General features: G+C 39.1%; 1 protein-coding gene across 4 annotated transcripts in view; it reads left to right on the top strand.

The window, feature by feature from the left end:
• The window catches only part of ATP8B1 (ATPase, aminophospholipid transporter, class I, type 8B, member 1), a 116,377-nt gene that overhangs the window by 91,071 nt on the left and 12,551 nt on the right, over nt 1–12,755 (top strand). For all 4 annotated transcript variants that reach the window (XM_014545640.1, XM_014545639.1, XM_014545638.1 and 1 more), the window contains exons 18-24: nt 588–752; nt 1,484–1,595; nt 2,606–2,681; nt 5,506–5,638; nt 6,285–6,573; nt 10,663–10,886; nt 12,144–12,227. In XM_014545640.1, coding sequence (XP_014401126.1) covers nt 588–752; nt 1,484–1,595; nt 2,606–2,681; nt 5,506–5,638; nt 6,285–6,573; nt 10,663–10,886; nt 12,144–12,227 — 1,083 coding nt within the window. The remainder of the gene's footprint in view (nt 1–587; nt 753–1,483; nt 1,596–2,605; nt 2,682–5,505; nt 5,639–6,284; nt 6,574–10,662; nt 10,887–12,143; nt 12,228–12,755) is intronic.

The raw sequence follows: 12,755 nt of genomic DNA, 5'->3' as shown, positions 1-12,755 counted from the left end.
CTGCTCATATATAAACCACTTAAAATAGCTTAAATCTGCTCTCTATGATTACATTTTCAGACACTCCTTTTCATTAAAATGTTTCATGTCAGCTTTAACAGTGGCTCGTGTATTTCAGAATTGGTTTGAGGTAATAACACTTACTTGAGAGCGCATAGTTGGTTGGGCTTGTAACACAGTTTGTGGGAACAGATTATAAAGTTGTCAGTCCTGTGTTTACAACCTCATTAACACCCGCAAGGCATCTTTCTTTGGCTGTTATTTTCTTAGTCATGAAAAGAAAAAGGTTTTTTTGTGTGTGTGTTTTTTTACTCTAGTGACTTGATTTAGAAGAAAGGTTTACATTTCCCTTTAATAATTTGGGAACTAGAAATAAATAACTAATTTAGGGTCCTACAGATACTTGGAAAAACAAAGTATTAGTTTAATCTCCTCTATAAAGTGTATTTGTCCAAATCCATCATTTTTTTCATGGTCTCTTTTTAAATTCTCTTATTGTATTATTTTAAGTAAGATCTCAAATTTGATCTTGAATTACACAAAGTTAACTATTCTTTGTGTGGATGGTTGTCTTCTAAATAAAACAGGTCTTTGCAAATGAGACTCTTAGAACCCTGTGCCTTTGCTACAAGGAAATTGAAGAAAACGAATTTGAAGAATGGAATAAAAAGTTCATGGCTGCCAGTGTGGCCTCAACCAACCGGGATGAAGCTCTGGATAAAGTGTATGAGGAGATTGAAAAAGACTTAATTGTGAGTTTTAACCTTAATAATTTTCCCCTTGATATTCTAAACAAAATTGGAAATTTTAATTAAGTTTTGATTTCCTTCTTGAAAGATAATTCTAACTTCAGCATTTGAAACTGGTACAATGAAATTAGGTCATTTGAGTGTTTTTTTTCCTCAGCAAGCAAAATACAAGTTGCCATTATGAGAAACCGAAAGCATTAAAACAGGTTCTATTCTGATTATTATATCACTTATTAAAATTATGATTTTTACACAGTAACAAGCCAGACTATACTTAGTACATAGTGAGAATTACTGAAATAATTTCTATTTTGCAAACTCTTAAAACAAGAAAAAAATACCATTTGTAAATTAAATTTTTAGAGTTAAACACTGCCTGTACAGTTTAGATTAATGGAAAATGTTCAGCAAATAGTAATGACCTTTAGCAAGAATTGACTTATGTCTGTTTAAAGTAACATATACAGAATGAAAGTGTGTTTTTATTGTCCTTGATTCTGTTCTTGCATTGTTGACTTGGTCAATTACTTTAGGAAAAACTATTTTGGTTATTTTGGTTTGGGGTGTGAAACACAGCAACCCTCCCTGTTAATGCCAGCCATCCACTCCAGTAGAGAACCGACTAGGGTACATAATTAGCCCTTCTTCTCTATGTACGTTGGCAAATTGTTATTACAGAACATATTGCTTATTTGCTAATTCATTGTTGTTGTTGTTTTTAATGTTCATTGCAGCTATTGGGAGCTACAGCTATTGAAGACAAGCTACAGGATGGAGTCCCAGAAACCATTTCAAAGCTTGCAAAAGCAGACATTAAGATCTGGGTGCTTACTGGAGACAAAAAGGGTAATTCATTGTGTAGGGAAGCATGTCTGTTTACTCGCAAATATTCAGAGTTCCTGTTTCCGTGCCCGAGATGACCTTCTCAGACTTTCCATCCTGCACAAACACTGGCCTTTCTTTGGGACATGAACACTTTCCCTAAGAAACTTTTCTCTGTTATACCAGCCCACCCTGTGTCCTTCCCCATATTCCTTCATTTATTCCTTGTACTTGAGCTCCTGATTGAATCTTGCTGATTGTGGTCAGTCTTATCTCTCCAGCCAGACATGGCTTGCTGTCCTGAGGGGCCGTCCTTCGTGTCCCTTCTGTCCGTCCCAGCACTGCCATTTATTGGCATGGGTTAGAATAACAAACAGTGAGCAACTATTATTTTCTTGCTTGTTTTATTGCTTGAAAATAAATTATAATTAAAATTTCATACACAAGGGAAGATTTTAAGTTTAGAAATGAACAGAGTTGGTTGGGGTTGATACTTTAATCCCCAGCATTCCACGGGAAACCAGATAATTTCTCTTGCTTTGATTTACATCAGCAATGGGTCCCACACTCTGCTAGGCTCCGGGAAGCACAGTCCCAACCTTAAAAAAAATACCAATGGATGGTAATGCAAAAGGGGAAAAAGTCTTCAATAGGAGCCTTGTGTGAATGAAGGTTGATGGAACTGGTTATCTCCTCACCCCCCATAACAGAATGATTAAACCACATGAACTGAATGTGTTTAGGATTTCGGTGAACAATGATTTATTAAATAATCAGTTAATAAATGTATTTGATGCTATAGCACAGCACATTTTATTATTGAAAAGATTTCAAACCAGACTGAGTTATACTTACTTTATTACAGAAAGAGGGATTTTTTAAACTGTGATTTCTATACATTGTTATGGAAAAACAGCATAGTTGATTGAATCTGCCTATTTTATTAATTGAAAAAAAATCATTATTACTAGATAAAGTTGATTATTAAGTTCATCAGTAGGAATGACATCTGACTTCATTTTTTTCTGCTGTAGAAACTGCTGAAAATATAGGATTTGCCTGTGAACTTCTTACTGAAGAAACTACTATCTGCTATGGGGAAGATATAAAGTAAGTAACAAGCCTACAGGATGAGAATAATGTCTCGTTTCTATAAACACAAGCCTAGGTGTAGAAGACACAGGTACGGAGATGGGAGCTAGATTGTCACTTCAGGCAGCTTCCTCTGTTTACATGAAGCAAAAGAACAACAGGCAGCTCCGCGTTACCACGGTGGTACCACAGGGCCTTATGTTGTAGGGAAACTTGGGGCCTTTATTTGCCCTTCCAGGGGCCATCGTTCCCCATTCCTTCGAAGTCCTCGGGACTTGTCTGCTGATACAAATTAATGTGAATTACATTCATGTATTGTCTTTTCTAGGAATTGTACCTTTCCGAGGGAAAATAGAAGAAAGCCCCCCCAATCCTGCCTGGAGGGAAATTTTTGGGTTGGTTACATCTGTAGTCTTGTCTAGTTGGGCAGGCCTGATAGTTCAAAGTTGAAGTATCTCATTGGCCCTAAATAAGAGTGCAGCGGACCTGGAAATGTATAAGGAAAAAGCCCTGACTTGTTATGAAGCTACACATGTGCTGTACACAGTTACCAGGATGTGTTTGCCTCTGGCTTGAGAGTTACTTCCTTTTATTCCTCAAGACTTTTCCTTACGATGCCTCAAGGCCAATTAACTAAGCTGTTAACATACAGCCTAGTCTGTTAAGATGATGAGGGAGTTGATGGTTGTCATTAGTCTTCCTTCTAATGATGATGATAGGGTTTCTGAGTTCTTTCAGTGTATTAGGCACACTGCTAAATTAGACAAACAAAACCGGTAGCCTTATAATCTTAAGTAGATCAGTTCTGTTTGAATAGAGGTATATAAATCATGCCTCTTTGTGCTTTTAGGTCTTTAAAAATAGCAATGGACAAATAAATACTAATATGTTGACTTAAGTAGTTTCTTGGTTTCAAGTAATCTGACTAAATTACCATATGGTTTTATTTATTTCTTATAGATAGGAGACTTAATATATTTCTGTTCTCTTTTTAAAAAGTGTTGAAAGTTGGGCTCTGAGCTAAATTAGAAGATAAAGTGAATGCAAGTAGCAGATTTTATGATCATGTTCTTAGCTCAATTTACCTTTACAGAAATGAATCATCTTTCTAGAATCTAGATGCGCCATCCTATAGAATAGTTTGAATGGGTAACTTCATATTTTTCTCTTCCAGCCTTTTAGGGATCACTCCTTATTTCAACTTGAAAATAAAAATTAAATTAATGTGGAAAATGGATAGATAACTAATCCCCTAGTGCGGTGGTTCTCAGTGGAAGGCAAGTTTGCCTTCCATGGAACATCTGGCAATGTCTGGAGTCAGGTTATCACAATGGGGTGCTCGAAACATCCTACAGTCCAATGAATAGCCACATTCAACAAAGAATGATCTGGCCTGAGACTGCAATAGTGTCAAGGCTGAGAAAGCCGTTCTTGAAAGTGAAAAATAATGGCTCAGTGTGTGTAATGAGGAAAGCCCTGGGCTGAGAGTTAGGAGACCTGAGTCTTCATTCCTGTTTTCCCATCAACCTGCTGCAGGCAAATCATATCATCTCTGCCAGGCTTCATTTTCTTATTTGTAACATGAAGAGATTGGATAAGATAATTACAGTCTCTTCCACTCCAAAATCCTGTGCTCATTTTGCTGTCACATGAATGTGCTATATGTGGTCTTCTCAATAATGTGTTGATAGAAAGCACTGAGCATTTCTCTAAACCAGACTTTTTGTGGAAATCAGTTTCTTTCTGCCAAACAGCCCCCATTCATAATACAGTAGGGTTCACCCCAGTATTATAATTCAGATTAAGATTGTCTTCCTTCTGTGTTTTTGTGAATATATTTTCAATTGTATCTTTCTTGTGCTGTTTTTGGCAAATAATGAAGCACCAAGAACATGGTGCCCCCATAGTGGAGGAATTAAAACTTAGGTTGTATATCACTCATTAAAAAATGGGCAAAGGACTTGAATAGACATTTCTCCAAAGAGGATATAAAAATGGCCAACAAGCATATGAAATATGTTCAACATCACTAATCATGAGGGAAATACAAATTAAAAGTACAATAAGATATCACTTCACACCATTAGGATAGCTATTATATATATTGAGTGTGGGCAAGGATATGGAGCAATTGGGACTCTTTGTTCACTGCTGGTAGGAATGTAAAATGGTGCAGTCACTATGGAAATGGTAGGATGGTTCCTCAAAAAAATTAAAAATGAAGTTACCATATGATCCAGCAATCCCACCTCTGGGTATTATCCCAAGGAACTAAAAGCAGGGACTCAAAGAGAATATTTGCACACCCATATTTATAGAAGCACTATTTGCAACTGCCAAGAGTAGAAGCAAGCCAAATGTCCATCAATGTATGAATGGATACACAAAATGTTGTTCACCCTTAAAAAAGAAAGGAAATTCTGACAAATGCTACAACATAGATGAACCTTGAGGACGTTATGCTAAGTGAAATAAGCCAGTCACAAAATGAGAAATACTGTATGATTTCATTTATACGAGTTATCTAGAGTGGTCAAATTTATAGAAACAGAAAGTAGAGTGGTGAGTAGCAGGGGTTGGGGGAAGGAGGATTGGGGAGTTGTTTAATGGGTATAGAGTTTCAGTTTTGAGAGATGAAAAATTCTGGATATTGGTTCTACAACAATGTGAATATACTTAACACTATTGAACTGTACACTTAGAAATAATTAATGATAAATTTTATGTTATGTTTTTTTACCAAAATGTTAAAAAGAGATTATATTAGTTTGCCAAAATTATCTCACAGTGAAGGGCCTGTTTACAGCCTTGTACTTTAAACACTTAAATTTCTTTCCCCCAGTGCTCTTCTTAACACAAGAATAGAAAACCAGAGGAATAAAGGTGGAGTATATGCAAAATTTGTACCCCAGGTGCAGGAACCTTTTTTTCCACCCGGCGGAAACCGTGCCTTAATAATCACTGGCTCTTGGTTGGTATGTATATCATTAGGGTGTCTGTGCCTTTGGCTCAAACTAAAGCAGTTCATTATGGACCAATTTTAGATGGTTTGCCATATTAACTACCAGCCCATAAATCTTTTAGCCAATAAATGAAAATCAGTTTCCCAAGTTTGAAACTTAATGTTCTATGGTACATGAAAGGAATTACAGCAAACTGGTGATAGTGGTTATACCTGATTTATCAATCAATGGTTATGGTTATTTTAAATTTTCTTCTTTGTACATTTTTCTATTTCCTAATTTTTTATAGTAGATTTTTAATAAATAGAACAATGTAATCAATGATATAAGCCAATAATTATCCTTTCCCATCATCAAAACCTTGGGAAATGGGACTCGCCTTTTTTTTTTGGTAAGAATAGTTTATTGATTTTTAGAGAGAGTGGGAGAGAGAGAAACATCCATGTGAGAGAGAACCATCGATTGGCTACCTCCTGCATGCCCCTTAACAGGGACCAAGCCTGCAACCCAGGCATGTACCCTGACCGGAATCAAATCGGCAACCTTTTGGTGCATGGAATAATGCCCAACCAACTGAGCTACCTGGCCAGGGCAGGAAATGGGACTCTTGATTTAAAAACTAAAATGGTAGTGATTCTTTCCCTTTGTGATTTCACAGAATGAAATTCTTCTAGAGAAAAAGACCAAGACAAGTAAGATTCTGAAGCTGAAGTTCCCAAGGACAGAAGAAGAAAGACGAATGCGGACGCAAAGCAAAAGGAGGCTGGAAGCCAAAAAAGAACAGAGGCAGAAGAACTTTGTTGACCTGGCCTGCGAGTGCAGTGCGGTCATCTGCTGCCGGGTCACCCCCAAGCAGAAGGCCATGGTGGTGGACCTGGTGAAGAGGTACAAGAAGGCCATCACGTTGGCGATTGGAGATGGAGCCAATGATGTAAACATGATCAAAAGTGAGTCTTACACAGACAGCCAATGCAACCTGAATTACTAAATTGATGGCGGGAACAGATTTGAGGGTAGTTTTTTCCAATCTTATTGCTCGGGCTTTCCTAAAGTAGATATTTAATAAAGATGCCCTACCGGGATGGCTACACCTGTGACCCTGCCCTCAGGTAGTTTACAGCCCATCGAGTAGGAGAGAGCAGGCATGACAATGCTCCTTGCAGAATGCCAAGTAGAAGACAAGTTCCATATGGGTGAATTTATCCTTGTTTCCTTTTATGTGTTTGGATTTTTTTTTCCTCTCCTTCAACTTCTCCCTTGTTTCTTTGGGGCTTATTAAAAGTCCTGCTATTTAATCAGTTTTGTTGAAAATTCTGCTAAGCTTGGTATACATTGTTGAACTCTTTCTGTATTTGTTTTGAGATTATTCTCCCCCCCCTAAGCTTTTTTCTTGCCTTTGATAAATCTGTTAGAACTTCACCATTGGGAGACCTGCAGTGAGCTCAGAGTAACACATTTGGCATTGAAGCAAAGCGCCAAAATGGTCTCACCGGCTTCTTGACCTCCCTGAGAGACTGCCAAGGGTCCTCCTGCTGTTGGAGAACCCTACGTTCCCACAAATTAAAGGATTCATACAGAGAAACACAGTTGTGTGGGTATTAAAGAATGTGGAACCAAACCTCATCAACATGTCTGAATCCTGGTCCTTTTCCCCCTCCCTATATTACTTCAGGGTGATCTTGTAATGAAAATACCCAAATTAGGGAAACTTGAATACTTCTTTTCCTACTGCCAACATGCTCATCTGAAAACAAGAAAATTATCTCTGATGTCACCTCCAGCTTTGTGATGTTATTAGGATGAGCGATTGTATGACTACACTAGAGGCCCGATGCACGAAATTGGTGCAAGAGTAGGCCGTCCTTCCCCCAGCTGCCGGCACCAGCTTCCCTCTGGCACCCGGGACCTGGGCTTTCCTCCAGCCGCTGGCAGGCACCCGGGACCCAGGCTTCCCTTGCAGCCCCGGCTTCATCCAGAAAGACGTCCAGTCTAATTAGCATATTACATTTTTATTATTATAGATGTGTATATGCACATCCTGCTGTGCTGGGTATCTTAATGCATTATGTATAACTAGATTTTATATTCAGCCTGTGTTGTGACTCATGAATCTGTCTTTCTTTTCTTAGAGTCTCTTCTCCTCCTTGACATATACTAAGGGTATTCCAACTTTATCTTCTCCAACAGGAGTCAGCTGTATGATGTACGTCTTCTTGCTTTTTTATTATGTGTCTGTCACCACTACCAGTTTAATTCCTCTGTATTGTGTTTTGCATGTGCTTGTGCTACCATGCAAATGGCATTTCTTGCTCTGAATTAGATCTATTTCCTCTGCACCTAGCTCTTTCTCTTCCATTATATATCAGTAACTCAACTAGCTGTGCCAAAAAGAGCAAGAAACTCAAACATGATTTGTGTTCAGTTATACTGCAGACTCCTAGATGTTTGGGGAGGCGGGAAGGGTTACCTTACAGATTTACCCTCTGGTTTACGATTTAGACTTGAAAATGTTTTGTTCCTCTGAGTTCACCAACTGATAGCAAAGGGATCACAGAAGTCAACATAGATCTTATAGAGACTTGTTTTTCTTAAGTTGTCTTACCAATTTTATTAAGCTGTTATATGGCAGGTGCTTTTATATATAACCTATGGAGCATCCATTTGCAACAAAAATCAAGGAAACTCTGAGGTCTCCTTGGAAGTCAGTAGCTTTATCCAAGTATTTTTAGTGCCTTTTTGTAGTTTGCAGAAAACTAATTTCTTTCAACTGCATCAAGAACAATATACAGTGGTGAGGGGGATATTTGTTGTTTATAAAAAAAAAGTAGAGTGAAATTTAAGTGTCAGAAAAAATCTGATCATTGGCTAACAGATTTCATGTTTAGCAGTAAGTGCAGTAGAAGCAGAGGAAATTGCAACCCACCATGTTTCTTCCCCTAGCAAGGATCCTAGGACTCTCATATGCTGCCCTCTCCTCTTGTGCCGAAAGATGTCTACTGACTGGTGGGTGGTTTTTCTTGGTCTAAGACCCTGAGAATGAACAAGCTTGAGGAAATGATCTGTTTGTTAAGGAATTATGGAGTCTTTTGAAGAGGCATTTAAAACCATATTTGGAACTTCAGAAAAATCTATATTTAGATTTTAGGGGAAAAGCCAGTGTGGCCTTATGAAGTGCATCTGTTCAGTTGCCTTGAATCACCCTGTGAATCATTTCACACACTGTCCTTGGTCTGCTCAGAAGATAAAGTTTGGCAGGTGTTCCTCGGCCTCAGCTCCAGCATAATCTCAACATTTCCCTCTGTGGCTTGTTCAGGAAAGAAAGCCGTGGTTGGATAGGAAAGAGTAGTTGGTAATCATGATCAGTCAAGTGAACTATTTGCATGCGTTTAAAGAGGTCATAAATATTGAATGAGATGCAATTTATTCTATTTTTTAGAATTGCATAATATTGTTGAAAGCCTTGGTTTGCACAAATGACTCCATTTTGAATTTGCCAGACCTTGTGTTCTGCAAATGGGGAAGGATTTTTTGGAGCTTCTTTTAGTTGGAAACCCTGCTGGGTTGGCAGTCACTTCTCAGGGTCTGAGTAATAGGTTGTGTTCTCCAAACACATGTTCTCTTGAATGATCTCACTGTCTGTCTTTCCTCTCATGACTTCTGAGACCTAGAAAAAATGTGTAATTCTCTACATTGAATACACAATTTAAAGACTATTGGAACGATGGATAAAATTGTGACTCGTTTTTTATCTATTCCGGAAACCTTCCCCACTACATTTTTTTTAAAAAAAGAGTGTCTTAAGGTAATGATAGGCTATAAATAAGTTTTTGAAAGTTTAATAGTAACTTAGTTAAAACTCTTTTGATTACTTGTGTTGGGGAATAACTAACACTAGCTTAAGACAAAAGAAATTTATTTTAAAAGATACAAAGATGTCTCATGCTGCCCAAGAAGGCCAGGCCTCAGAAGATGTTGGAGCCAGGACCCGAGGCTTCACCAGGAACCCCGTGTCTCTCTGTCTCTCCCTCTCTCTAAATGACATTTCTCTGCCTTCAGAACCCCTCAGAAATATATCCATCCCACACCTCAAGAATTTACATGTTGAAGTTTTAAACACAAACACATCCTAATCCTAATTCCAAATGCCCAGAGACAGATGGGCCCAGCTTGGGTTTTCTGTCAGCCAGGGCGCAGGACAGGAAACAGACACCTTGAGGTCCTTTAAGCAGAAAGTGATTAATACAGGGGCCAGAGTACTCAAAAAAGCTCTGGATGGACTGAAAAAGCTGGTTTTAGGCTGCATGTCTAACATCTAGTATTCCTCACTAGAGGAGATTCTACTGTGAGGATCCTCTGCAGAGCTTTTCAAATAAGAAGCCTCTGCAGCTGTCAATGAACCTAAGAGGTCTCTGATTGTCCAAACCTCTTTCAGTCAACATCTGACAGCCGGAGAATGGACACGAACTCTGTTGTAGAAATGCCAAAATAGGAAGTGATGCTGGGCTTTGATTCACTTCTTCCATGTATCAAGGGGGTCGAAACAGTGGAACTTAATTCACAAAGAACCTAGCGGTAAGGGAGTCTGGGCAATGTAGGGTTTTTATTGGCATTCCCATCTTCAGTTAGAACAGGATGGAATGAAGGTTGAGAAACAGTTCATAGTATCCACCTCAGATTATGTGTCTGCCCATGGCTGACTCAGCTATGGCTGGGGAGTCAGAGACACATTAGGGCTCACCCTTTGGGTGAGAAGGATGGTTTATGAGCTGGGCAGATAATCTGACTGGAATTCCGCATTCACCTGAGATCCTTTCACAAATGTTCATGAAGGCCCAACCATGTGCACTATTTGATAACTACTACCTCTGACTTTGAAATTAGTTCAGAAGGTGGAGTGGAGGCTAGAGAGTGAGAATTTTCATATTTATTATTCCATGAATGTCAGTTTTTTGTTTTGCCATGGAAACATTATCACATCAACGTTTTGCCTTCAAATAGGTTTATGACTAACAGTATCTTCTCCCTCTGCCCCATAGCTGCTCACATCGGTGTTGGAATAAGTGGACAAGAAGGCATGCAAGCTGTCATGTCCAGTGACTATTCCTTTGCTCAGTTCAGATACCTGCAGAGACTGCTATTGGTGCATGGCCGGTGGTCTTACATCAGGATGTGCAAGTTCCTACGATACTTCTTTTATAAAAACTTTGCATTTACTTTGGTTCATTTCTGGTACTCCTTCTTCAATGGGTACTCTGCACAGGTAATATCATTATTATTTATATGATTGGCAGTTTTTGGTGTTCTGTCTCTTAATAGCTGAGGCACAGATTAAGATATGGATTACTTTTCTAAAGTGTTTCTGGTGCTTTAACAATGTCTTATTTTGCCTTTAAAGGGGCAGAATTTGTTCCTGGTCTGTTGGCTTTTTTTTCTGTCAGTCAGGGTGCAGGACAGGAAAGAGACCCTTTGAGGTCCTTTAAGCAGGAAGTGATTAATACAGGGGACAGGGACTATGCCTTCACCCTAAATGTTTTTCTAAGTTACCTTGCCATTATAGAACAGTGATAACAATTTGTTCAACTTTGCAAGTATAAAATTATATCATGACCAAGGCTAAAGGCATTATGCAAATTTTAGATGACCATAGATCTATTATGTCTCCATTTGTTTGGAGTTTTAGTTTTTGCTGTAACAGGAATGGTGGGCATATGTAATATGTCAAAATAGTGTTACAGCAGTTAACACGTTAAGTGCCCGGTCAGTCACTGGTGACTGACACTATACTTTCCGTCCGGAAGACAAACCAGGCTGGGCGCTTAACGTGTTAAATATCATTAGTGAAAAATGAACCTAAGCCAGTGTCTCTGATTGTCCAAACCTCTTTGATGCTATGTCACAGACAAATGGTTATCAGAACAGCCTCAGGAACCCGGGCCAGGAGTGACCTTGAGCAGGGCTGGGGCCTTCTTCCTGTTTCCATGCAGGACTGTATATACAACTGCTGGTGCTGAGTAAGGTTTCCTCTGTCCCACCCTGAGGATGGGTGTGTGCACAGCCCTGCTTATCCCTTTCAGAAGCATAGTTCTTATATTCAGCCGAATTCTGTTTTAGAAAGTGTCTGAATGGCAATACTGGACTTGCAAGATAAGAGTAAAGAAGATTTGTATGGTATTTATGTGCTTTTGAACGGGTTTTATGTATTCTCATTCATTAAGGGACATAAAAAGAATTCAAACACTGACTTGGTTTCCAACTTTATTAAAATAGAATAGACTCCTTTCCCAAAATTTGTTGGGGTACATCTCCCCACTTATTTAGGGGGAAGTTAGTTTCTGTGGAATGGTTTTTTATTCTGCCCATTACATAGAAACAGACTTATGCCGTCTGCAGGTGTAGATGTAGGGCAGAAGTCCCACTCAACCTGGGAATATCCCTGCTTTGACAGAGCAGATGTATACATGTTGACTAGGCTGCCAGTGTTTCCTGGTTGGTAACACACTCTGTAATCTCCCCACAGACTGCGTATGAAGACTGGTTCATCACCCTCTACAACGTGCTGTACTCCAGCCTGCCTGTGCTCCTCATGGGGCTGCTCGACCAGGTAGGGGCCTTGTGCTGACAGGGACACTCTGTACGCCTCTTAAAGAAGGTCAATGCAAATATTTTTTTTAAATATATTTTTATTGATTTCAGAGAGGAAGGGTGGGGGAGAGAGAGAGAGAGAGAGAGAGAAAGAGAAAGAGAAAGAGAGAAAGAGAAACATCAATGATGAGAGAGAATCAAAGCAAATATTTTGGTGCATTCTTTTGGTTTTCACTTGGTTCTGAGTAAACCCTATTATAGTTCTGGTGTCCAGCAACAAGAGTAACTGCTGTGCTTCTTGCTGAGTGGTAAGAAAAGAGAAGTTTTGCGCCTGGGTTGAATCACTGACTAGAGTTGATAATTTTCCTTTGGACACCAAGACTTTCTCGATAAGACACTTGACAGTATACTAGTAGAATCTACACTAATAAAAGAGAAACATGGTAATTAGCATACGACCGCTATCCTTCCCATTGGCTAATCAGCGTATCCTTATGCAAATTAACTGTCAGCCAAGATGGCGGCCGGCAGCCATGCACTGAAGCGA

Source organism: Myotis brandtii, unplaced genomic scaffold (genome assembly GCF_000412655.1).
Source record: "Myotis brandtii unplaced genomic scaffold, ASM41265v1 scaffold416, whole genome shotgun sequence".
Lineage (NCBI taxonomy): Eukaryota > Metazoa > Chordata > Mammalia > Chiroptera > Vespertilionidae > Myotis > Myotis brandtii.
This window is presented reverse-complemented; position numbering and strand designations above follow the sequence as displayed.